At 44.7% G+C, this 27,015-nt stretch overlaps 1 protein-coding gene across 1 annotated transcript in view; it reads right to left on the bottom strand.

Moving 5' to 3' along the window:
• Nucleotides 1-27,015, bottom strand: part of ncaph2 (non-SMC condensin II complex, subunit H2) — a 45,777-nt gene that overhangs the window by 4,259 nt on the left and 14,503 nt on the right. The window contains exons 11-18 of the mRNA XM_068059308.1: nt 23,671-23,737; nt 21,927-22,031; nt 21,615-21,668; nt 19,922-19,989; nt 18,736-18,853; nt 13,100-13,168; nt 12,855-12,910; nt 11,867-11,968 (exon numbers count right to left, since the gene is read on the bottom strand). Of these exons, the coding sequence (XP_067915409.1) occupies nt 11,867-11,968; nt 12,855-12,910; nt 13,100-13,168; nt 18,736-18,853; nt 19,922-19,989; nt 21,615-21,668; nt 21,927-22,031; nt 23,671-23,737 (639 nt within the window). The remainder of the gene's footprint in view (nt 1-11,866; nt 11,969-12,854; nt 12,911-13,099; nt 13,169-18,735; nt 18,854-19,921; nt 19,990-21,614; nt 21,669-21,926; nt 22,032-23,670; nt 23,738-27,015) is intronic.

The following is a 27,015-nucleotide window of genomic DNA, read 5'->3' as shown; positions in this document are numbered from 1 at the left end:
AGTTACTCACCACAGGATTCCTAGCCTCTGGCCTGCTCTTGTAGCCACAGCATTTATATGGCTGGTCCAATTCAGTTTCTGGTCAATGGCGATCTCCAGGATGTTGATAGTGGGGGATTCAGCAATGGTAATGCCATTGAATGTCAAGGGGGATTGTTAGATTCTCTCTTGTTTGAGTCATTGCCTAGCCCTTGTGTGGCACGAATGTTACTTGCCACTTATCAGCCCAAGCATGGATATTGTCCAGGTCTTGTTGCATTTTTTTTTACACGGACTGCTTCAGTATCTGAGGAGTCACGAATGGTGCTGAACATTGCAAAATCAACGAATATCCCCATGTCTGACCTTATGATCGAAAGTCAATGATGAAGCAGCTGAAGGTGGTTGCGCCTAGGACACTACCCTGAGGAACGCCTGCAATGATGTCCTGGAAGTGAGATGATTGACCTGCAACAACCACAACCATCTTCCTTTGCGCTAGCTATGACTCCAACCAGCGCAGAGTTTTCCCCGATTCCCATTGACTCCAATTTTGTTTGGGCTCCTTGATGCTATACGCGGTCAAATGCTGCCTTGATGTCGAGGGCAGTCACTCTCACCTCACCTCTGGAGTTCAGCTCTTTTGTCTATGTTTGAACCATGGCTGTAATGATGTCAGGAGCTGAGTGACCCTGGCAGAACCCAAACTGAGCGTCAATGAGCAGGTTATTGCTAAGCAAGTGCCGCTTGATAGCACTGTCGATGACACCTTCCATCATTTTGCTGATGATCGAGAGTAAACTGATGGCAGTAATTGGCTGGGTTGGACCTGTCCTGTTTTTTGTGTACAGGACATACCTGGGCAATTTTCCACATTGCCGGGTAGATGCCAGTGTTGTAGCTGTATTGGAACAGCTTGGCTAGGGGCACGGCCAGTTCTGGAGCACAGGTCTTCATTGCCGAAAATGTTGTCAGGGCCCATAGCCTTTGCAGTATCCAGAGCCTTCAGTCATTTCTTGATATCACGCGGAGTGAATCAAATTGCTGAAGACTGGCATCCGTGATGCTGGGGACTTCAGGAGGAGGTCGAGATGGATCATCTACTTGGCACTTCTGGCTGAAGATTGTTGCAAATGCTTCAGCCTTATCTTTTGCACTGATGTGCTGGACTCCCCCATCATTGAGAATGGGAATATTTGTGGAATTTGAGCAATTCTCATCTTCTCCCTAGTTTATTGACAATTATCTTAAATCTGTGTTTTCTGGTTACATAGAATCTACAGCACATACAGGCTATTTAGACCAACCAGTTCATGCTGACATTTATGCTCTACTCAAGCCTCCACCCATCATTCCTCATCTATCTCTATCAGTATAATCTTCTATTCTTTCTTCCTCTTAATATGCTTATCTAGCCCCTAAAACACATCTCTTCTCTTCGCCTTAACCACTCCCTGTGGTAGTGAGTTCCACATTCTCACCACTCTCTGGATGAAGTTTTTTCTGAATTCCCTCTGATTTTCTTGGTGACCATCTTATATTGATGGCTTCTAGTTTTGCTCTTCCACACAAGTGGAAACACTATCAAAACCTTTCATAATTTTTAAAGACCTCCATTAGGTCCACAACTCAGCCTTCTCTTTTCAAGAGATGAGACCCAGCATGTTAATTTTTTTCCTCCAAAAATATAGTTTATGCTTAACATTTGTAAAAGTAACATAACAGTTCAAATTTGACATTACATAAAGTGCAATACAATATATGAGGTGCATCACTACACGTGTCATAGGTTGTCTTTACAATGTACATTTAAATTTAGTGTCAAACATTCTCTGGTGCTTACAGCCAAAGGGTTTTTACACAGTTTCCAGCCACTCGGTATACGATGGTAGGACAGCCTCAGACAGTAGCCTTCCCCATTGAGCCTTTTGGGCAGCTGACCCAAGCTTTAGTGTATCCCTCAGCATAGTCCTGGACCTTGGAATGAGCCAGTCCACAAACCTCGGTCATTGACAGTTCTTTGCATTGGAAGACCAGCAAGTTTCAGGCAGAGCAAAGAGCGTCTTCCACGGAGTTGATGATCCTCCAGCAGCAGATGATGTTTATCTGTGTGCATGTCCCTGTCAACAGCCCGTAGAGTAACTCTTGCGTTACGGAGCTGCTCAGGGTGAACGTCAACAAAAACCACTGCGTCTATTTTCAGACCTGCTTTGCAAAGTCACATGCCAGAAGGAGGTGGGTGATGGTCTCTTTTCACCCTCACCAACCCAACAGCCGCCTTGTGGGCAGTTAGCGGAGGTGCCAAGACTCTGGGTGTGCAGGAAGAATCTGACATTTAGGGCCCTTTTCACCACCAGCCAAGCTACGTCTTGGTACTTGTTTGAAAGTTCTGTTGATGAGGCAATCTGCCAAATGAGTTTGACAGTCTGCTCAGGGTACCATCTGACAGAATCCACCATCGCCTTTTCCCGCAGGGTCTCCAGGACGTTGCCTACTGCCTGATGGACTTGTGGTTAAAGGAGTTTGTCTGCACAAACTTTGCCCATGAGGGACAGGTGGTACAGCACGGTCCAACTGAATAGAGCGTTCTGCAGCAATACGGACAGACTAATCCTTCACAACACCAGGGACAATTAGAACCTCAGGAAGTAGCGACATTTGGTGTTTGTGTACAGTGGGGGGAAATCCTCGGTTGAGGAAAAAGGAGATCATATCAGAAGCACCGTCATGGAAGGTAGCATCAATTGAGCAGATGCGTCAGAGATGGAGAAACTGGGAGAATGGAGTCCTTACAGGAGGTAGGGTGTGAAGAAGTGTAGTCGAGGTAGCTGTGGGAGTCGGTGGGCTTATAATGGATATTGGTAGACAACCTATCCCCAGAGATGGAGACCGAGAAGTCGAGGAAGGGAAGGGAAGTGTCAGAGATGGACCATGTAAAGGTGAGAGAAGGGTGGAAATTGGAAGCAAAGTTGATAAAGTTTTCTAGTTCGGGGCGGCAGCATTCCGAAGGGATTGTTCCCTCCGCGACACCCTGGTCCACTCCTCCATTACCCCCACCACCTCGTCCCCGTCCCAGGGCACCTTCCCCTGCAATCGCAGGAGGTGTAATACCTGCCCATTTACCTCCTCTCTCCTCACTATCCCAGGCCCCAAACACTCCTTTCAGGTGAAGCAGCGATTTACTTGTACTTCTTTCCATGTAGTATACTGTATTCGCTGCTCACAGTGTGGTCTTCTCTACATTGGGGAGACCAAGCGCAGACTGGGTGACCGCTTTGCGGAACCTCTACGCTCAGTCCGCAAGCACGACCCTGAGCTTCCGGTTGCTTGCCATTTCAACACTTCCCCCCTGCTCTCATGCTCACATCTCTGTCCTGGGATTGCTGCAGTGTTCCAGTGAACATCAACGCAAGCTCGAGGAACAGCATCTCATCTACCGATTAGGCACACTACAGCCTGCCGGACTGAACATTGAGTTCAATAATTTCAGAGCATGACAGCCCCCCATTTTACTTTCATTTTTAGTTATTTTTTCTTCCCTTTTTTTACATTCTTTTTTACATTTTTTACAATCTTTTTTTGCATATATTTCATTTCATCTTAGTTTGTTCAGTTTGCTTACCCACTGTTTTTTTCAGGTTTGCACTCGCTGCTGTTCAATATTCAGTGTATTCACACCTAATCTGTACTAATGCTTTGTCTTTCAACACACCATTAACATATTGTTTGCCTTTGCTCAGCTATGTGGCCTGGTCCAATCTGCACCTTCTCCTTTGTTATCTCTTGCCCCACCCCCACCTCACTTGCTTATAATCTGTGACTTTTCTAATATTTGTCAGTTCCGAAGAAGGGTCACTGACCCGAAACGTTAACTCTGCTTCTCTTTCCACAGATGCTGCCAGACCTGCTGAGTGATTCCAGCATTTCTTGTTTTTGTTTCAGATTTCCAGCATCCGCAGTATTTTGCTTTTATTATCCCAAAGAACATCACCTCGCTCTTGCTGCGATTTACTTTGGCTCCCGAGGCCAGTTCGAACTGGTTGTAGATGCTCATCAGTCTGTGCACCGACAGCAGATCCGACAGAAAACAGCGGCCTTGTCGTCCATGTGCAGGGAGGCTTTGACCAGAGTGCCTCTGCTGCCTGGGCTCAACCTTCTTATGCCCACATCCTTCCTGATGGTCTCGGCAAAAGGTTTGATACAGCACACAGACAAGACAGGGGAGAGAGGTCAGGACTGCTTGACTTCAGATTTTCAGAAAGCTTCCCCATTCCCACCCATTGATTGAAGCTGCGTTACTAATGTTTGAGTAGAGCAGTTGGATCCAATTGTGAATTCCTCCTCCCCAAATCCCATTTTGGAGAGCAGGTCAATCATACGGGTTTGTGATATTCTGTCAAAGGCTTTCTCCTGTTCCAAGTTGATGAGGCAGGTGTCCACCCCTGTCCTGCACATAGGCGATCAGAAAACTTCCTGACGGGTACAGTGCAGGTCTGATCAGGATGGATCACTAATTCCAGAGCAGACTTGACCTGATTGCTGATGATCTTGGACAGAATTTTGTAGTCCATGTTAAGCGGTGAAATAGACCATCAATTTCCTCCCTCTCCCCCTTTCGCTTGTAGATGAGGGCAATGACACCTTTCCTCGTGGATTCTGACATGCTGCCGGCCAGACGCATGCTATCATACACTTCCAGCAGGTCTGGGCCAATCCAGTCCCAGAGTAGAATACAACTCTGCCGGTAAGCCATCGCTTACAGGAGTTTTACCCGTCTTAACGGGACCCGAAGGCCTTTATCAGCTCGTCCAGAGTTAGCATTTGTCCAGACCCTTCCGCGTACTAGGACTTCAGTGATGGAGGACAGGAAAGATTGTAAGGTCATACAGCCCAGTATAAAAGGATTTACTGATCCTTAGTACGCCAGACTTTGATGTTACTGAGCCGTCGTCTTCCTACAGACTGCTGATCACAACGCTCCGTATGCCTTTTGGAAGGAGAAATGCAAGCATGTCTCATCCTGTTCCACCAAGCCAATTCTGGACTGGAAGATGATCTTGGAGGCCTCTGAGACAAACAGTGAAGCCTGCTGGCTCTTCACTTCTTGAAGATCCTCCTCGATATAGACTGTAGCAGCAGCAGATTCTGCATGCTTTTCCGAGTCGGGACATTTCTCTCTCTCTGTCTTTCTCACCTTCTGAACACTTCTGAGGATGAAGAACCTCTTGATTTTCACATTGATCATTTCCCACAAGTGCATTGAGGACTCCAAGAGAGCTTTCACAGTTCTCCAACCGTTGTAATTATTTGAGTTCCTCGATGGATTCTGGGGTCAACAGGTTCACATTCAGCTTCCATGTCCCCCTGCCAACCCTCTGGTCTTCCTGTAAGTGACAGTCAGCCACTAGGAGGCAGTGGTCAGAGAAGAACACCGGCTTGACATTGGTGGCTCTGACTATGAGCAATCGGGACACAAATTGGAAGTCTATCCTGGAACGAACAGATCAGATGTAGCTGCACGGCGCTTCATCTGCAGGGTTGCTGAAGACGTCACGTAGCTGGGGCATCTTTTACCGCTCTAGATGTGGTGTCCAGTTTGCTGTTAGCCCTGCCAAATCGTCCAGCCACAACGTTGATGCAGTTGAAGTTATTGCCTAGAATGAGGGGCCTGAAGGTCAACAGTAGCAAGAACCAGCATGCTCATCCTTTCCTGAAGCAATAACTTCACAGTTCTGGTTCCATCCTCGTAAATCTTTTTTGCACCCTCACCAATGCTCCTTATAATATGGCGACCAGAACGGTACACAGTATTCTAATTGTGGCCTAAACAAGGGTCGATACAAGTTTAGCATAACTTCCCTACTTTGCAATTCTATCCCTCTAGAAATAAAACAGTGCTTCATTTGCTTATGTTATTAATCTGCTTTGCAACTTTTAGCAATTTGTATATTTATACTCCCAGATCCCTATGCTCTTCTGCCCATTTAATACTTCATAAGATATATAAAACCTAATACTGTTATCAGTCACTGTAATAAAGGTTGTTGTAAAAACCATGAGTGGAGTTATTGTTGCTGGACCAACAACCCTTTGTTGCAATGGTAATCACGGAGGAAATCCACCAACAATTGGCATCCGAGCAGTAGAAACTGCACAGTTGTTCCCAAATGGGGTGACCAGTTAACAGTGAATGGAGGATTCTGGTGTGATATTCCAGTGAAACTGCCCACTCAAGATTAGTTTTTTTTTTCTTTCAAGGGATGTGGGCATCGCTAGCAAGGCCAGCATTTGTTGCCCATCCCTAATTGCCTTTGGGATGGTGGTGGTGAGCCACCTTCTTGAACCGTTGCAGTCCATGTGATGCAGGTATACTCACTGTTCTGTCAGGAAGGTGCAACTAAGGATGATAAATGCTTACAAATCCCAGTATTGATAAATGCAAAAGGAAACCAAGATAAGTCTGCTTGGGGTCAGGAAGGTGGTGATACTAATGCAAGGGCAAAAGAATAGACTGAACCCTTAGCCAACAAGACTTGGAGTGAACATGCACTTTTCTCCAGCATTGGGGCAATGAAAGGATGAATATCTCTCAACAGAAACATCCTTTCCCAACGGTGGGGCAAAAATTGCAGTGACCAGTACTATTCGTGAGTCAGCCTCCCAGCCAAACACCACTGACCATCAATGGGATCCCAACCCAGTTCCCAGCTCCAAAATAAAATGGAATTTTTACAGCTAACCCAAGCTCCAGCTGGAAGACTCTGATGGATAAGTGGGGAAATAGGCACAACCTGTGGAGACTGTTGCAGGAGCTGTCACATGAAAAGAAAAGCAGACTTGGATTTGCAAGATTCTGCAAGAAGCAAATGGAAAAAGGAAAAGTTAGAGTCAGGAGGAATGTAGAAACTGAAATTGGGACAATTGAGGGCTAGGGAGAAATAATATGCTGCAAGAATTATCCCAAGATGGATATGGATAAAGGGATAGTTGGAGAATCTTTTAAATCCATGATTTCTTGATTATGGTACACTGTAGCATCCTGTACAATATGATTATTTTATCTGTATCATGATGTGTTGTAATTACCAAATGAAATTTAAACCATGTGCACTTACGTAAATGCAATATTAAATCAACTGTAAACTCCAAGATGATGCAACATAAAGCCAAAAAGAAAGTCAGTTGACTCAGTGATTTTTCATGGTTATGCCCTTCTCAATTATGATCTTACAACGTAACATATATCGTGGTCACTATTGCCTAGCTGGTCCCCGACTTCTAATTCTATCTGCTCTGGTTCAGCAGATGTTAAATGCAGTACTGAATCCTCCCTCGTTGGGCTTCTTACACACTGGGTTAGAAAGGAGTCATGCACTCATTGTAGGAACTCCATTCCCCTTTACCTATCGCTTCTAGCCAAATAATTTCAGGGTAATAGAAATCCTCCATGATTTAAAAAAAAACGAATTTCCCTGATTTGTTTATGTTTCTTCCTCTAGTTCCCTTCCACTGTGGTCTGTAGATTACCCCGACTAGTGTGATTAATCCTTTATTATCTATGGGCCAGCACAAACTGGACGGGTTACACCTGGGCAGGACTGGGACTGATGTCCTCGGGGGAGTATTTGCTAGAGTGGTTGGGAAGGGTTTAAACTAAAATGGCAGGGGGATGGGAACCTTTGCAAGGAGTCAGAGGAGGGGGGATCAAAGACAAGAACTAAAGACAGTAAGGGGAATAAGAAAAGTGATAGGCAGAGAAATCAAGGGCCAGAATCAAACAGGGCCACAGTGAAAAATAGTGGGAAGGGGACAAGTAATGTTAAAAAGACAAGCTTTAAGGCATTGTGCCTTAACGCACGGAGCATTCGCAATAAAGTGGATGATTTAATCGCGCAAATAGATGTAAACGGGTATGATATATTCAGGATTACGGAGACACGGCTGCAAGGTGACCAGGGATGGGAAATGAACATCCTGGGATATTCAGTATTTAGGAAGGACAGACAAAGAGCAAAAGGCGGTGGAGTTGCATTGCTGGTTAAAGAGGAGATTAACGCAATCGTGAGGAAAGATATTAGCTCTGACGATGTGGAATCTGTATGGGTAGAGCTGAGAAACACTAAGGGGCAAAAAACGTTAGTGGGGGTTGTATATAGACCTCCAAACTGTAGTGGTGATGTTGGGAATGGCATTAAACAGGAAATCAGAGATGCATGCGATAAAGGAACATCTGTAATTATGGGTGAGTTTAATCTGCATATAGATTGGGCAAATCAAATTAGTCACAATACCATAGAGGAGGAATTCTTGGAGTGTATACGGGATGGTTTTCTACACCAATACGTTGAGGAACCAACTAGAGAACAGGCCATTCTAGACTGGGTATTGTGCATTTAGAGAGGAATAATTGACAATCTAGTGGTACGAGACCCCTTGGGGACGAGCGACCATAATATGATAGAATTCTTCATCAAGATGGAGAGTGACGTAGTTGATTCTGAGACAAGGGTCCTGAATCTTAGTAAAGGAAACTACAAAAGATGTGAGGCGCGAGTTGGCCATGACGGATTGGGAAACGTTACTTAAAGGGATGACAGTGGATAGGTTATGGCAAACATTTAAAGAGCGCATGGATGAACAGCTACAATTGTTTATCCCTGTCTGGTGCAAAAGTAAAACGGGAAAGGTAGCCAAACCATGGCTTACAAGGGAAATTAGAGATAGCATTAGATCCAAGGAAGAGGCATATAAATTTGCCAGGAAAAACAACAGACCTGTGGATTGGGAACAGTTTAGAATTCAGCAAAGGAGGTCCAAGGGTTTGATTAAGAAGGGGAAAATAGAGTACGAGAGCAAGCTTGCGGGGAACATAAAAACTGACTGTAAAAGTTTCTATAGGTATGTGAAGAGAAAAAGATTGGTGAAGACAAATGTAGGTCCCTTACAGTCAGAAACAGGGGAATTTATTATGGGGAACAAAGAAATGGCTGACCAACTAAGGGCGGCGCAGTGGCTAGCACCGCAGCCTCACAGCTCCAGGGACCCAGGTTCGATTCCGGGTACTGCCTGTGTGGAGTTTGCAAGTTCTCCCCGTGTCTGCGTGGGTTTTCTCCGGGTGCTCCGGTTTCCTCCCACAAGCCAAAAGACTTGCAGGTTGATAGGTAAATTGGCCATTATAAATTGTCACTAGTATAGGTAGGTGGTAGGGAAATATAGGGACAGGTGGGGATGTTTGGTAGGAATATGGGATTAGCGTAGGCTTAGTATAAATGGGTGGTTGATGTTCGGCACAGACTCGGTGGGCCGAAGGGCCTGTTTCAGTGCTGTATCTCTAATCTAATCTAAATGCATACTTTGATTCTGTATTCACAAAGGAGGACACAAATATCATACCAGAAATGTTGGGGAACACAGGGTTTAGTAAGAGAGAGGAACTGAAGGAAATCAGTATTAGTAGAGAAATGGTGTTTGGGAAATTGATGGGATTGAAGGCCAATAAATCCCCAGGGCCTGATGGTATGCATTCCAGAGTACTTAAGGAAGTGGTCCTAGAAACAGTGGATGCATTGGTGGTCATCTTTCAAGATTCTATAGACTCTGGAACAGTTCCTACAGATTGGAGGGTAGCTAATGTAATCCCACTATTTAGAAAGGGAGGTAGAGAGAAAGCAGGGAATTATAGACCAGTCAGCCTGACGTCTGTAGTGGGGAAAATTCTAGAGTCCATTATCAAAGATTTTATAGCAGAGCACTTGGAGAACAGTGGTAGAATCGGGCAGAGTCAGCATGGATTTACGAAAAGGGAAATCATGCTTGATAAATCTACTAGAATTCTTCGAGGATGTAACTAGTAGAGTTGATGAGGGGGAGCCAGTGGATGTGGTTTACTAGGACCTTCAGAAGGCTTTCGACAAAGTCGAAGAGATTAGCATGTAAAATTAAAGCGCATGGGATTGGGGGTAGTGTATTGTGATGCATAGAAAATTGGTTGGCGGACAGGAAACAAAGAGTAGGGATAAATGGGTCTTTTTCCGAATGGCAGGCAGTGACTAGCGGGGTACCGTAGGGATCGGTGCTAGGACCCCAGCTATTCACAATATATATTAATGATTTAGATGAGGGAACTAAATGTAATATCTTCAAATTTGCAGATGACACAAAACTGGGTGAGAGGGTGAATTGTGAGGAGGATGCAAAAAGGCTTCAGGGTGATTTGGACAAGTGAATGGGTAAATGCATGGCAGATGCAGTATAATGTGGATAAATGTGAGGTTATCCACTTTGGCAGCAAAAACAGGAACTCAGATTATTATCTGAACTGCTATAAACTGAGAGAGAGGGGAATATGCAGTGAGACCTGGGTGTTCTCGTACACCAGTCGCTGAAGGTAAGCATGCGGGTGCAACAGGCAATAAAAAAGGCAAATGGTATGTTAGCCTTCATAGTGAGAGAATTCGAGTACAAGAGCAGGGATGTCTTGCTGCAATTATACAGGGTCTTGGTGAGGCCACACCTGGAATATTGTGTGCAGTTTTGGTCTCCTTATCTGAGGAAGGATGTTCTTGCTATAGAGGGAGTGCAGCGAAGATTTACCAGACTGATTCCTGGGATGGCGGGACTGACGTATGAGGAGAGATTGAGTCGGTTAGGATTATATTCGCTGAAGTTCAGAAGAGTGAGGGGGGATCTCAGAAACCTATAAAATTCTAACAGGACTGGACAGGGTAGATGCAGGAAGGATGTTCCCGATGGTGGGGGAGTCCAGAACTAGGGGTCATAGTCTGAGGATACGGGATAAACCTTTCAGGACCGAGATGAGGAGAAATTACTTCACCCAGAGAGTGGTGAGCCTGTTGAATTCGCTACCACAGAAAACATTTGAGGCCAAAACATTGCATGTTTTCAAGAAGGAGTTAGATATACGTTTTGGGTCTAAAGGGATCAACTGGTATGGGGCGAAAGCGGGAACAGGCTACTTAGTTGGATGATCAGCCATGATCATAATGAATGGCGGAGCAGGCTCAAAAGGGCCAAATGGCCTACTCCTGCTCCTATTTTCTATGTTTCTATGTTTTATCTCTATCCACAAGGATTCTATTTCTGTCTTATTGATGGCTGTGTCGCTTTTTGTACTGCCATTATGTTATCTCTAATAAGTACAGCTATTCCATCTCTCCTTTTTCCCTTTTTAAAAAAAATGGTATCCCTGCAATGTTTAATTCCTAGTTTTGATTTTTCTGTAGCCACGTTTCAGTAATTCAGACAAGATCTGGCTCCTCGCAACATATTGTTGCCTTCAGTTGCCCTGTTTTATTATGGATACTATATGCATTGTTATAGTTAAAACTCATTTTTAATAGCAGTTCCTCTCATGTTATTTTTAAACATCTTTTTACATTACTGTTCTATAACTCTTTATTCTCTGGCCATTTATGGTCTCCTTTAGTTTACTCTGTCCTATAATCTCCTTTTACGGTTTCCTTTATATTTAAGCTTGTTTAATTTCTTGTAGATATCCTCCCCTCTGTCTTACTAGTTATCAACCCTCCAGCCAGCCCTTTGAAAAACAGCCACAGTGGAAAACAGAACCAAGTTTCAGAGAGGAAAGGTCACAGACCTTAAACGTTAACTCTGCTTCTCTCTGCACAGATGCTGCCTGACCTATTGAGTATTTCCAGCACTTTGTGTTTTTATTTCAGAGAGGAAAACCTGCAGCAAGTGGAAATCCGAAATAAAAGCTGAAAATGCCGCAAACACGCAGCTGCAGCAGACTGAAGGTGGGCTAATATTTCCAGTCTGGACTGTAAGAAATGCTAAGCGTCTCCCGTCATGATCACAACCCCCAGAATATTGCTCCCTACATTAGGTCCAATTAAATCACTCTTACTTGTTCCTCCAGTCTCGGGCCAATCTTTTCCTCCCAGTCCCTCACATGAAGGGAGAGAGCTGTCTCCTGGGCATACTGCTGGGAGTTAGCGATAAACAGCTCCTGGAATACAAGAATGTGTCAATGTCAGAACAGTTTAATCCAACAATCAGCGCTCTAGGCAGAATTGCCTTGAATTCAGGACTGGAGTAAACACGGGCCTCGCGTACAACATAAGGCTCGCCTTTATGTATAGAATATGTAAGAAAATTGGAACAGCAAAAGCAGCCAATACTCCCCATAAACTGTTCCCCTGTAGATAGGACATAGTAAGTACATTATGCCTGTACTCCCAATAACACTGCCCCTATATACAGGACATAGGTATACAGGCAAGAGGTATATTACCCCCTTATTCCCAATAACACTGCTCTTGTACATTACAGTAAGGAATATATTATCCCACTACTATAGATAACACTGTTCCCCTTGTAAAGTATAGAACTAGGAGTCCCTTAACTGCCCTCTGAAGTGGCCTAGCAAGCCACTAAATTATACCAAACTGCTACAATGAATTACAGTTTGGGGTAAGGTCCACCACCACCACCACCTTCAGGGAAACTAGGGTTGGGCAAAAAATGCCAACCTTTCCAGTTTTGCCTTCATCTCAAGAATAAATTTTAAAATGTTTAGGCACTGAATCTATCCTGTGCATCACTACTGTAACTCATCACTTGCTGAAAATTCCAGCATTCTGTGCAGTTCCAAGTCCCTCAGAATCACTAGTCAAGGCTTCCTAGATTAGATCTCTTGGCTACATCAACACATGATCACATAACATGTATTGGTTCAGAACCCAAACCAGACTATCCTCAAGACATTTGTACTGATTTAGACTGGGACGTAGATTTCAAATACAGCAGAATACTAAACTTTTCCTATATAATGACGAAAGAAAAAGGATGCTAAAACAAGACAGAGATATTTAATTAACAACAGCTTTACATACCACATTCCTCCTGACAAGCTCCTCATAACTCACACATCCAGCTTCTCCAAGAGGCTCTGCAATTACAGATGGAAACTTCAGTTACGGACTGAAAAGCAGCAGGGATCTGGAGGTACGGGACGAAAGTTTATCCAGAGTTATAGGAGGGAGAGGACAGAGGATTATCCAGAATTACGGAGGAGGGGTGGGTGTTAGCCAGAGTTACAGGGTAAGGGTTCCCCATAGTTAGAGGAAAGGGGTATTACCCAGATTCGGGGGCCTGTGATTGTCCTGAGCTGCAGCAGCCTCTTGGCCCAAATCAATGTCGTAATCATCTAAAATAAAAGAAATACAGATTAGAATTATTGTGGTTTTCCAGCTGCTCGCAATGTTTTACTCAGGAATGCGGAGTTCATCTTCGGAGATCAGATGAACTCAATCTTTGCTCATAATCAGTTCATGACCCAAGCTCACCTCAGGATCTCAAGTCACTTGACGCAGGATCAATCAACCTGACTTGGACCAGAAAACATTGCCATTGGGATCGATTCCACAAGCAGCAGCTCCCATTCACTGCTCTCTAGCACAAGAATGCAGTCAGAATTATTTCAATTGAAGCTTTTATCAATCATTCATCTCAGCTGTGCTTTTATCATTGAAGACATCCACTCTCCCCACACCCTCCATCCACTCTCAAGTGATCACAGCATCTAATGTGAGCGCCAACGCTCACTGGGATCAGTGTCCACAGTTTTTCGTTTCTCACAGGAGATCACATGGTTTTTGGCAGGATGGGGAGTGTATACATCGTGATACACAGGGTATCGCAATTGTGTGGGGCAGGAAGGATGGACCAGATGATCTTTACTTGTCCATCATTGTTCACATGTCCACAGGGCAATTGGACAGTGATCAGCAACAGGGCCATTGCTGCCCTCTCTCGCCCAAGGCCGATCTGCCTAAACTGCAGCCTCCCAAATAAGATCAGGTGAGTCATCATATGCCAGGAATCACTCCTGGATTATCTAAATCTGGGAATATTGGTGCTGCACCAAGAACCACTTCTGGATTATTCAGGTCTGGGTATCTTTGTGATGGACTGGACTTGACCAATCAGGATTGCCAGCTCCATACCTTTAAGGGAAGTGTCTTGTCTGTCCCAGGTCTCGGGTGCTGGACACCCAGTGTGAGAGACGCTGCAGTACAATCTATGGACAATTACAGCCTCAATTCATCAGAGAGTTCAAAACTTCTAACTCCCCAGATTTTCTTGTACTCGAGAGAGTTAAAGAAGCCCATCCATTCCAGTTCAGGGCAGTATCTAGCACTAACCAGCAGTAACTGGAGAGTGTTTCTGATTTTTACTTTCCTCCCACGCTGCAACTAATTTGCATTTGGAATTCCAGCAAGTAACAGATTTGCACCTGACTCCTGGCAGATTATTGGAGTTCTGTTTCTGACACCTATCTGAGGCAGAGTGGGAGAGGAAATTAATCCCACCTCCTACACAAATGAATTATGTAAATACGACAAATGGTGAACATCAAAATATGCAATGATTGCTCCAAAACCCCACAAGTGGACTGAGTGTCACTCTGCGGATTATTAAGTAGTAATTGTGCAGTCAGAGGATTACCTGCAGAATAATCAGGCTGAACAGGACCAGCAGGTACTGTCTGGGCACTACCCTTATACATCAACTGATCTGATCCCAGTCTTGCTCTCACTCATACACGCACGCACACACACGGCTGATCCTAGTCAAGGAACCATGCTTGAAGGGCCGAATGGCCAACTCCTGCTCCTTTTTTTGTTCTTATTAAACACAGAACATCCATTCATTGTTGAAATGTTTTCAGTGACAGCACTTTCTGCCACAAACATTAATATTCAGAGACCTGCTGTGAAAGGTAACAGATACAGTACATTTCACACCTCCTCCCTCACACAACATTACAGAGTGGATTGTATAACTGAGACTAGGGTATATTACCCCTTTACTCTGGATAACACTCTCCCAGTGTTCAGTTCAAGAGTATATTAATTCTTTACACAAGGAGAGTTTAGGTAAATTGGGCTGAGAAGTGATATGATTGCTGTTGTTAGGATTCTAAAGGCCCTAGATAATGTCAAACATGACAAACTGTTTCACCTTGTCCAGAGCTGAAGAACCAGAGGACTTGGCCTATGCTTAAAGGGGTAAATTCAAAAACTAATCTGTGAAAACAATATTTCTGAGTGGTCAATCTATAGAACAGGTTCCTTCAGGAGAAGATAGAAGCAGTTGATATTGATTCATTCAAATGCAAATTAGATTTCTTTCAGAAAATAACATTGTGGGGTACAGTATGAGAGTGATCTGAGACATGATATGTGGTGAGTATAGTAAGCTTGGGAGAAATAGGTGACCTTGGACCGATAGGTTCCCAAGTTTCTTCACCACTAGGGATTTCTGCACCTGCTGTCTGGATCTGTTGTGGACTAATTGATGGATTGATAGTCACGATTTGTCAAAAACTCCATTATCGTCATATCATGTGACTACCAGGGTGGTAGGTGAAGAGGTTAAGTAGACATAAAATGTGAATTAGAAAGGCAGCTCAGCAGAATATAATTAAGTTATAATGGGAAAAAGACAAGGTCAGGGAGTGAATGTTGAAGCTGAAATTGGCCCAGGCTGCAAAATGTGGAATGTTTGAATAATGTGAAACGAAGAGATAAAGAACCCAGGCTGGAGACATCTGGTGTGAGCACTGATAAGACTAGAACTGTGTATTCATTAGAGTGCATGATCAATCATCCATTGTTTGACCATATTACGTGACAAGAAAAGTATATAAATTTGTATCTTGGAGTGTAAAATCAGTACTATCTCGGACTGCCCGAGGTGGTCTCTCCCTGCATACGCTTGAATAAATGATCAAAATCTGGACCGGAGTCTCCTCGTCTCGTGATCAAGTTGTCCCACAACAGTACGTACACTAGATGGACATTTTTCATCTAGAAATTCCCATGTTCCTGTGTATACCCTGATCTCCCCACCCTGGGGACACGGAGGTGGACGGCAGGGATTGGGGGAAAGCAATATAGAAATATGTTGATGATAGCAAATTGGGGTAATTGCAAAATCTGAGAAGGACTGAGGACGGGCTGGCAGATAGAGTTTAAGAGAAAATGTGAAATACATCTTGGAAGCAACAAGAAATACAGTTTAAATGGTGAGCTTTCAAATGGAGCAGTGCAGAGGTGCCTTGAATAAAGCAGAGAGGTGATGTTAAATTTGTACCAGGCCTTGGTGAGGGTACAGTTGGGATTGTTGTGTAGTTTTAGGCACCTCATTATAACGAAGGATACAAGAACAATGGGAACGATGCAAACTAGATTTTTTATTCTGAGACTTGCTGGAATGTAGAACTCACTACCACAGGGAGTGAATGAGGCGGATAGCACAGATGCATTTAAGGAGATGCTAGATAAGCACATGAGGGTAATAGAAGGATATACTGGGATGCAGTTAGAAGGAGGAGGGTGGGAGAAGGCATGGATGAGGTATAAACACCTGCATGGACCTGTTGGGCCAAATAGCCCGTCTCTGTGCTGTAAATACTAAGCAATAGATTCACTGGGATATTGCCATAGATGAGGAGCTACTTGACAGAGACACGGGTTAGGGCTTTTCCCCACTAACATTGAGATGGTTAATTGGGATTATGAAGAGTTCTCCAATGCTGCACGAGATAGTAACAAGAGGGTATAAATTAAAGATCATTTCAAAACAATTCAAGGGTTAGGGAGAATTTCTTCACACATTCACATGTGGAATTCTTTGCCAGTCCATAATTCTGTTAAAAAGGAATTAGATAGTTTCTTGAAAAAGTAGATTACAAGGTAAAGGGAGCACAAGAATAAGAGCAAAATACTGCGGATGCTGGAACTCTGAAATGAGAACAGAAAGTGCCGGAAATACTCAGCAGGTCTGGCAGCATCTGTGTAGAGAGGAACAGAGTTAACGTTCATCAGAACTGGCAAACGTTAGAAATGTAACAGTATTGGAGCAAGTCAAAGGGAGGAGGTGGGGGGGAAAAAAAGAACAAGGAAGGAAGGACTGTGAAAGGATGGGGGTGGGGGGGGAAAGAGATTAAATGACAGCGATGTCATGGAACAGAATGCAAATACAGTGCTAAATAGTTGTAGTGAAAGACAAAGCATGAGTCAAGAGAGAGTGCTAATGGCAGAATAATGAACAGCTCTGTACAAAAGCAAAAACATGAAAAATAAGTTTAAGACTAGCATATGGTTAGAATTAAAAATACCATATGTATATATTATCAAAACAACAAAAAATCATGGGGCTCATGGTCTGAAATTATTGAACTCAATATTGAGTTCAGTAAGCTGTAGAGTGCCTAATCAGAAGATGTGGTACTGTTCCTCAAGCCTGCGGTGATGTTCACTGGAACACTGCAGCAGGCCGAGGATAGAAACGTGGGCATGGGAACAAGGTAGTAAATTAAAATGGCAAGCAACCAGAAGCTCGGAATCATGCTTGCAGACCGAGCAGAGGTGTTCTGCAAAGCGGTCACCCAATCTGTGTTTGGTCTCCCCAATGTAGAGGAGACAGCACTATGAGCAGCGAATACAGTATACTAAATTGAAAGTACAATCGCTGCTTCACCTGGAAGGAGTGTTTGGGACCTTGGATGGGGAGGAGAGAGGAGGTAAAGGGGCAGATATTACACCTCCTGTGATTGCATGGGAAGGTGCCGTGGGAAAGGGACGAGCTGTTGGGGTAACGGAGGAATGGACCAGAGTGTCGCGGAGGGAACTGCTCCTTCGGAATGCCGACGGGGATGTGAGGGGAAGATGTGTTTGGTGGTGGCATCACACTACTCTCTCCCCCCTCCATCCCATCAGTCCTTCCTTGTTGTTCTTCTTCCCCTCCCCCTTTCACTTGCTCAAAAACTGTTACATTTCTAACGTTTGCCCGTTCTGATGAAGGGTCACCGAACTGAAACGTTAACTCTGTTTCTCTCGACACAGATGCTGCCAGACCTGCTGAGTATTTCCGGCACTTTCTGTTTTCATTTCAAGGGACATAGGGTTAGACTGGGCCTCTCATATACAAGAACACTGGCATGGATTTGATAGGCTAAAAGGCTTGTTTCTGTGCTGGGCCATTGAGAGATTCTATCCGGCCAAAACAGTAGATGACAAGTTGCAGGAAATCTTGCTTCAACTACCCAGGGTTTGTCTGACTCTCAGTTCATGTACCACATCTTGTTCTGGTCACCAAGGCACAAGGAAGCTATTAAAGCCAAGAAATGGGACCATTGACTGATCCCTGGCAGCAGACGGCCATGTTATGAGGAACGATCAGAAACATGGCCTTCTCAGTCTTGAAAAAAGACAACTGTCATAGGGCCCGAATCAAGGCACAGAAGGTACAAGTGCCACATATTGGGGTGCACACTCTAGCACACACTCCATTACCATTTATTCCATAAAACTATTGAAATCCACCTTTACAGGCTGGTCGAGCTTAAACAGCAGCTGCCTTAATTCAAACCATCAGAATGGAAGTTTGGGAACTGTCCCCAAGCACAGCTTCCAGTCAGAGTCACACATTAGAACTTCATTTCAAGAGAACAGAACTAGTAGCAGAGTGCCAGAGATACCAAAACTGTGAGACAGAGAGAGACACAAAGAAAGAGAGAGAGAGAGAGAGAGAGAGAGAGAGACACTCCAGTGCCAGAATCTAGGTGTGACACCTCCGAGGAGCAGCAGACAGGTAATCAATGGTCAGCTCGCAATAGTTTCTGCATTTGTTGCAGGAGTGGAACCATCTCTGGGGGTTGTCAATGTAGCAAGTGTAGAATGTGTGAAATCCCTTCTCTTTCATTACCTTCCACTCCATCATAATCCAGATGGTCTTCAGCTCGCTCCTGCAAGTCATTTAATTCTTCTTCCACGTTTTCTGCTTCAATATCTAACTCCTCTATTACCCGCCCACGCAGGGCAATCTGCGGAGGAAAGACTTCATTAGCATAATCATATACACAAACAGCAGGAGTGCTGACACAAATCAGAATACATCAGCGAACACAGCCCCGGAATCAGACATCATATTCATTAACTTCCCTTCAGAATCACTGCATGCAAACCACCTTGACTGGCCATTTATATCCCACAAAATCAGACTGTTGCCCGCTCAGTCTCAGATCTGAGAGTCGAGGGCAGGATTCACCTTTCCGTCAGGTTACAGCATCTCCACACCCCATGCCCCAAGACACGCACACACCCCACGCTCCAATAGACAACCATCCTAAGAGCTCCACACACACTCCATGCCATGTCACACCCTAACACAACAATTTGGGCTGTCATCTCCTCCACAATACAGCAAGAGTTCATTATTCCCCACACTCCACTTAAAATAGAATTAGAATTTACAGCACAGGTGGCCATTCTGCCCATCATGCCCATGCTGGTGCCAGCCCTCCAACTGGAGCTGTCCACTCTCATCCCATTTTTTTTCAAATCCTTTATCATTTCCCCTTTAAATGGATGCAATTTTTTGTAAATATCCTGGTCTCTTCCTCAGTAGCTCCTTGTGGTAAATCATTTGTGTAATAACTTTGTGTGAAAACCTTCATGATAATCCTCAATCTATGCCCTGGTTACTCTTTCACTGACCAGTGATAATCCTCAATTGGTGCCCCTTGTTATTGATTCACTAACCAGTGGAGATGATCTTTCAGTAGCCTTCCATTTCCAGCAGTGTTCACTGGCTATGGATCAGAAGCGGGAACCCTGACTGATATTTCTCCCTCTCAGGGGTAAAGTCAAATTTGTAGTCCCCTTACTGCCATCTGAGAATAGATAACTTAGTACAGACCAAACATTCTGGCTGTATGACTCGCTCCCACCCGGAACCAATCAGGGAACTCCCGTAGTTAATATTCCTTGATTTGTACGCACATGGTTTTTTTTTTTAATGAAAATTGATTTTCAGACAGCCCAAGGAGTTTCCCATAATCCCTTGGCCTTTCCCTCGTGCCACTAACTCACGGCTCTAGCCAAACACTCACCATCCTTTGCTGTTTCCTTTGTACTCTGAGTCTTTCCTTCATGTGTTGCCAGTACAGAACCTCCATATCTTCAAAGGAAAGAGACCATTTGAAAAATCAGTCAGCATTACACAACATAAGCCAAACTCACAAGGCTCCATCTTCGCGAAAACCAGTTAGATACTTGGTAAGGCCCTCCCTCACCATCAGCCCCTTAGAGACGGCCCTTGCCATGAGACCCCCCTCCCCATACCACTGACAGAATCCTTGCAAAAGAAGTTTGGGGGGGGCGTGCTGAGGCAATGGGATCAATCCTCATCTCCAAAGTATAAGGAGTTCATGAAGTTCCTGGTCACAAAGATGGAATCCATCATTCAGCTGCCTCTGCTGCGTCCCACCCTCCTTCTAGCCCAAAAGGCTAAACCTCCTGAGATTACCCCCTGAACATGCATCTCTCTCTAGTTTCTCTCCGACCTCCCATCCTTCCCTTGTCCACAAGACCCACCTCCTGCTCCCTCGATCCTATCCCCACCAAACTGCTGACCACCCACCTTTGCTTCCTGGCCCCCAGGTTAGGTGATGTTATTAATGGTTCCCTCTCCTCAGGTACTGTCTCCCCACCCCACCCAACCCTTCAAATCTGTCATCATCACCCCTCCTCAAAATACTCACCCTTGACCACGTTTCCTCTAATTTCTTTTTGTAGTGTGGGCCCCTTCCATCTTTTTGTGTAATTGCACATGTGGTATCTCAAAGCGAAAGCCTACGTGGGAAATTTCAGGCTGCTGTGTAGCCTAGAGTGAGCACTGCCCTTGGCCCTGCTGTACTTGCAAACTACAGCCCCACCTCCAACCTCCCTTACCTCTCCAACGTCCTTGAACGTGTTGTTACCTTCCAAATCAGTGCCCATTTTCCCCACAATTTTATGTTTGAACCCTTCAAATATGGTTTCCACACCTGTCACAGCACTGAAACAGCCCTTATCAAAGGCACAAATGACATTTTATATGACTGTGGTAAACTATCCCTCCTCAACCTTCTATCGGTCTACAGCTTTTGATATGGTTGACCACACCATCCTCCTCATCCACCAGCTGGGTGGGATTGCACTCACCTATTTTCATTTTCATCTATCCAGTCGTAGCCAGAGATTCTCATGCAATGGTTTCTCTTCCCACTCCCACACCATCTATCCTCGTCCCTCTCCTACTTCATATCTACATGATGATGCTCAATATCATCGGAGAACATCAGGTTCCACATGTAAGCCAACGACACTCGGCTGTACCTCACAACCTCCTCTCTCAACCCCTCCACAGTATGATTTGCATGCTGATTTCTCAACATTCAATACTGGATGAGAAGAAATATTCTCTGATTAAATATGAGGAATACCAAAGCCATCGTCTCCAGCTCCTGCTACAAACTCCATCCCCTAGCCGCTGATTCCTACCTCTCCCTGGTCAGTGTCTCAGCCTGAACCAGTGCACTGTGTCCAATGGAAGGAGACAGACAAAGTGAGGGTTGGAGGAATAGGTAACCTAAGGAGGCAATAGTTTCCTCATTGAAGGAGTGGAACTCCATTAGGATATGGGCAATATTTGCATGACAGCCAACTCACTCCAGGTCTTGCATTCAGTGAAGTCAAAGAAAACCTTCTAAATGGACCCAATGACGCAAGAATCTAGACGGGTCCCAGGCGACCATCTCTCACCTGCAAATGTTGGGCCCCTTCTCCTGCTCTTCACATCGCTCCATCCACCATAATCTGGAAAGGGAAAAAAAAGCATGAGAGGAGAGCGAGATAGACAGAAAATACAAGACACGTTATAGCAGCAGTGAATGTCACTGTATACAACACACGAACAGTGAGCCACAGAGTACAAGAATGCAGCTGCAATGAGTGACACAAGTGCAAGACCTTTGTTATTGTTACTCACACTTGGGCACAGCACAAACACAAGGACACACTGCAAAATCCATGGATTCGGCGAACATAAGGAGGAACCGGTCAGTAGCTACTCACACATCCCAGAGAACCACTTCCCAAACTCTTTCAGTTTCATGAAGCTTTTCCGTTTCCGCTTGCTTCCTGTGACATCGACACACAATGGGACAACAAAGTGTTTTCCTACAAAACACAAAGTCACAGTGCCAGGTTTAAGACCAAAACAGAGTAATGAGAGGAATCAATCACCCCAAACAACTCCCCATCACACCAGAGTCCCGCATCACAACGGGTCAATCCCTCAATGATTCAATGGTTTGTCAGATGGTCAATGTGTCACTGGATTGTACAAGGCTTGTTGGGTGGTTAGTGCCACACTGGGCTCTACAAGATTGGTAGCGTGGTCAGTGTGTCACTCTGCTGGGCAGGCCAGGATTTCAGGTCAGAACTCCAGCCTGCGCTGAGATTAGATTAGATTAGAGATACAGCACTGAAACAGGCCCTTCGGCCCACCGAGTCTGTGCCGAACATCAACCACCCATTTATACTAATCCTATATTCATACCAAACATCCCCACCTGTCCCTATATTTCCTTACCACCTACCTATACTAGTGACAATTTATAATGGCCAATTTACCTGTCAACCTGCAAATCTTTTGGCTTGTGGGAGGAAACCGGAGCACCCGGAGAAAACCCACGCAGACACAGGGAGAACTTGCAAACTCCACACAGGATAGCCGACCCCAGGCAAGACAGCAGTTGTGATTACTTTTGGCCTTTATACAAAAGGGGCTAGAGGCAGAGGAAAGGCATAAAAACACTGACAGGAACAGGAGGATATTCAGCCCCTTGAGCCTGTTCCGCCATTCAATTTAGACCTTGATTGATCTGCACCTCAACTCCATATACCCACCTTTGCTCCATATCCCCTAGTACTTTTGGCTAATATCTATCAATCTCCGTCATGAAAGCTCCAATTGTTCCCGAGCATCCACAGTCTCTTTGCAGGGGTGGGGGGGTGGGAGAGGGGGAAAAAAAAAAAAAAGAGAATTCCAGACTTCCACTACATTTTGTGTGGAAAAAAAGTGCTTCCTGACATCATTCCCGAACAGCCTGGCTCTAATTTTGCGACTGTGGCCAGTTTCCAATCACTGTTCTGCTGGAAAGTGCCTGCGGTGAGGCCAGGATCAGACACATCTGTAGCGTCCTCTCGTGTTCAATAGAGGACCATCACTCAGCCCAAGCTCACTCGTGAAGGTTGAGGTAACAACCAGTAACAATGGAACTGCAGCTGAATCAGGAGCAGACTATCCCTTCCCAAATCAGATCTTTCTCAGTCTCCTGCACTTGCGGCTCAAACAGATCAGCTCCCCTCTCCTCGGGTACCACGCAGCACACCAGAGTTTAGAGCAAACTATAACTCTCACTTTGCTGCCAGTATACCATTCTGCCAATGTGGGCAGCAGTTGATGTTCACTAAAAAGGGGAATTGAAGCACAGGGTTATTCACAGCAGTGCTGAAATCTCCACCTTAAATCATGACCATGGTGTCCCCTGAAGTGGGTATGAACAGGTGGGGTTGGGAGTACAGAGAACATCCCATGATGGAATAATCGCACAGGTCCTCGATAATCAGACAGCTGTCACTCAGTAACCCCAACCCCAGCTAGTTCCTTGATGATGCTATCAATATTCCCTGTTAAATCTAAGAAAAGTTTCTGTTTTGCTTGAGTTTAAGTCTCCATGCCAAGGTTCCCTTCCTCCGAGCCGGGCTCTGGCATAGCAAAAAGACGGGAGGCTGGACTGATTCAACAAGATACCTTTTTTGAACGGCTTGTCTTGAGTGGCTTCAAAAGGGTCCAGGCTCCTCCAAGGGTCAGGCACTTCCTACAGTGCAAAGAGGCAACAACAGTCAAAGAGAGAACATTTGCATTTATATAGCACCTTTCACAACCTCAGGCACAGTCAACATGCTAACATTAGCAAACACGGCAATTACTTATGGACAGCAAGATCCCATAAAAAGCAATGTGATACATGACCAATTAACTGGTTTTGGTATTGGAGGGATAAGGACAGGACTTCCGACAGTGCAGCACACCCTAAGTACTGCCCCACTGCCAGTGCAGCGTTCCCTTAGCAATACCCGAGTGTCAGTCTGGATTATGGACTCAAGTCTCTGGAGTGCAGCTCGAGACCACCAAATGCTCCCTCCTCCACTCTCCGAACATCTCACCCAGTGGCTACTCGAGTTAACCTCTACAACATCTTCTTGCTATCTCACTCAACCTATTACCGTACCCAAGGCCCAAACCAGTAGATCTATCTTCACCATTTGTCTCCATACTTTCCTCCAGAATATCTGCTCACTCACCCTGGGCATAGAGATGGTCAGTAGGATGAGGCAGCAAATGCCAGAGAAAGCTGCAATGAATATTCAAAAACTCTCCACTTCAGTTCTACATGAGCCAGCTTTCTCAAATCAAGCTCCTGAGAGGGAGCCTTGGTGTTAAGACAGGCAATTAACAACATCAGACTCCTTCGCTCCTGCGCCACAAATGCGCACACGCCGTAATGTAAGGAGTTCAAGATCGGAGACACCAGGGGGTGTTTGTGCACAAATTTTTGAAGGTGGCAGGGCAGCTTAACAAACAGTTAATAAAGCTTATGGGATGCTGGGCTTTATAAATAGAGGCAGAGAGTACAAAAGTTGTGTTAAATTTTTTTTTTAATAAAACACTGGTTTGGCCCCAACTGGATTATATCCAATTCTGGCCACCACACTTTATGAAGGTTATGAAGGATTTGGACAAGAAACTGAAGAGATTTACTATAATGGTTCCAAGAATGAAAGATTACAGTTGCATGGACAGACTGGAATAACTGGGGTTGTTCTCTTTAGAACAGAGGCCAATGAATGTGTTTAATACCATAAAAGGTTAAGATAGAGTAAATAAAGAGAAACTGTTTTCACTGGCTGAAAGGTCGCTAATCAGAGGGCAAAGGTTTAAGTTCACTGACAAAAGAACTAGAAGTGGCATTAAAAAAAACAAGGTTAGAAATATGTCATGCAGACCCCCACCCCCCCCCCCGCCAATCTGCCAAGAATGAGGCATATTAATTTTGTCATATGAACATTGATTTTAAACTGTTGCTGGAACGAGGAAATGACTTGTTAAACAGATCAGCCATGGCTTGAAAAAACATTTTCACACTAATGGACAGTGCTTGGAGAGACAAAGAGCTATTCCCTGCTCCAATTTAACCCACAATGGACCTTGAGCACCAGATAATGTGTGTAAGAGACATTCCAGGATCGGCTAAGACAATCGAATCCACAAACAGACAAGGTCAGACCAGCTAGTCACATGACTAACTTACTTGGCCACCTGGGTTTTTCTGAATTGTACAAAGAGTTTGAACTGGAAAAGACTTTGCTCCTGGAGTGAGAAGACCTCTCCTGTCTGCTCCCATCTCTTTCTCACAAGCCTGTGGACCCACTGAGGACACATGAACTTCGAGAGAAAAGTCTCCTACATCGAACAAGGTTTAAGAAGAATATTGAGCCCCAACGAAAAGCAAGACTTACCTACAATCAAGGACTCAACAGCGAGTTCAAAGAACAGTAACCAAACCCATCTGCAGATATTGCCTCAAACTTTTCCACTATTTCTACTGCTCTTTTCTGTCTCTATCTGCGTGTATCGCATACGCATGCTAGCGTAGGTGCATCGCGTATCCGTAGGCGTTGACCGAATTAGAGTTTAAGTTTAATAAAGTTCAACCTTTTTTCTTTAAACCCAAGAAAACTTGTTTGATTAGTTTCTTTGCCTTATTATTGGAAGTTAGTGAACAAGGATTCACTAAGAGAGCTAAAATAAAAAAGTGTGTTTAAAATTAAACCCTGTTACGGTAAAACCAGGTGAAGGCTGAGAGGGAACCCTAGACCTCTTTCTCACTGGTTGTAACAATTTGAACAGCACTGACTGATAGAGTGGTGGAAACAAATTCAATAGTAGCCTTCGAAAGGAAATTGGGGAAAAGAATTGCAGGGACATTGAGAAAGAGCTGGGCAGTGGGACTAACTGGACTGCTCTCCGAAAGAGCTGGTGCAGACTTGATGGACCAAATGGCCTCCTTCTGTACTGCATCGTTCTATGACTATGATTCACTTTACTGCAGTACATCCGACACAGACAGAGAACAACATTAGTGCAACGGACCTGACTAGTCGCCAACGAGGCTGCCCATTGGGAGCGCTGCCTAAACTCAGCCTCAGCATTCCATGCAGGGCAGCACAGCTCAATCTGGAACCTTGCTGCTCCAGATGTGCTTGTGCATGTGCTATAAAATGGGGTCCCTGTAGCCTGAATATGCAAGTTAGGCTGGGAGGCCCTACCTCTTTAACCACCCATTTCTCTGTTTGGATCTTTGTTATTTATTCATTCACAGGATGTGGGCATCGTTGACAAGACCAGCATTTTATGCCCGTCTCCAAGTGCCCTCAAGAGGGTGATGCAGTTTGTGCAGGGTAGGCACTTCCACGGTGCTGTCAGTAGTGAATTCTAGGATTTTGACCCAGCAGCAAGGAAGGACCAGTGACCTATTTCTAAGTCAGGATAATGTGCGACTTGCACCTGTCTGCTGCCCTTGTTGTTTTCGGTGGTGGAAGTTATGGGTTTGGAAGGTGCAGTCAAAGCCGTAGCAAATTGCTGCAATGCATCTTGTAGATGGTACACACGTCAGCCATGATGTGCCTGTGGTGGAGGATGGGGTGTCACTCAAGTAAGTTGCTGTGTCCTGGATAGTGTCGAGCTTCTTCAGTGTTGTTGGAACTGCACTCATCCCGGCATGGGGAGTGTATTCCAACACAGTCCTGACTGTGCCTTGGAGGTGGTGGAAAGGCTTTGGGGAGTCAGGAGGTGAGTTACCATAGATCGCAGGTGTAAAAGTTGACCTTCGAAGGCTCCAAACATCATTCCAAAAATGGGGGTCAACTTATACTTGGAGTATAAAATGTGATCCACTAGTGTGGGTGGTCACCATTTTGAAATGTGAAAAAACACTAGTAATCCATGTTAAATTGTGGTACAATTTATTGAATAAATTAATTCTACAAAGATACATTTAACCACAATCAAAGCATTTTAAAACCTGTCAAATTC

This window comes from Heterodontus francisci, chromosome 27, assembly GCF_036365525.1.
Source record: "Heterodontus francisci isolate sHetFra1 chromosome 27, sHetFra1.hap1, whole genome shotgun sequence".
In the NCBI taxonomy this organism is placed as follows: Eukaryota; Metazoa; Chordata; class Chondrichthyes; order Heterodontiformes; family Heterodontidae; genus Heterodontus; species Heterodontus francisci.
The sequence above is the reverse complement of the archived record's forward strand: the minus strand, read 5'-3'. Positions and strand labels throughout refer to the sequence as shown.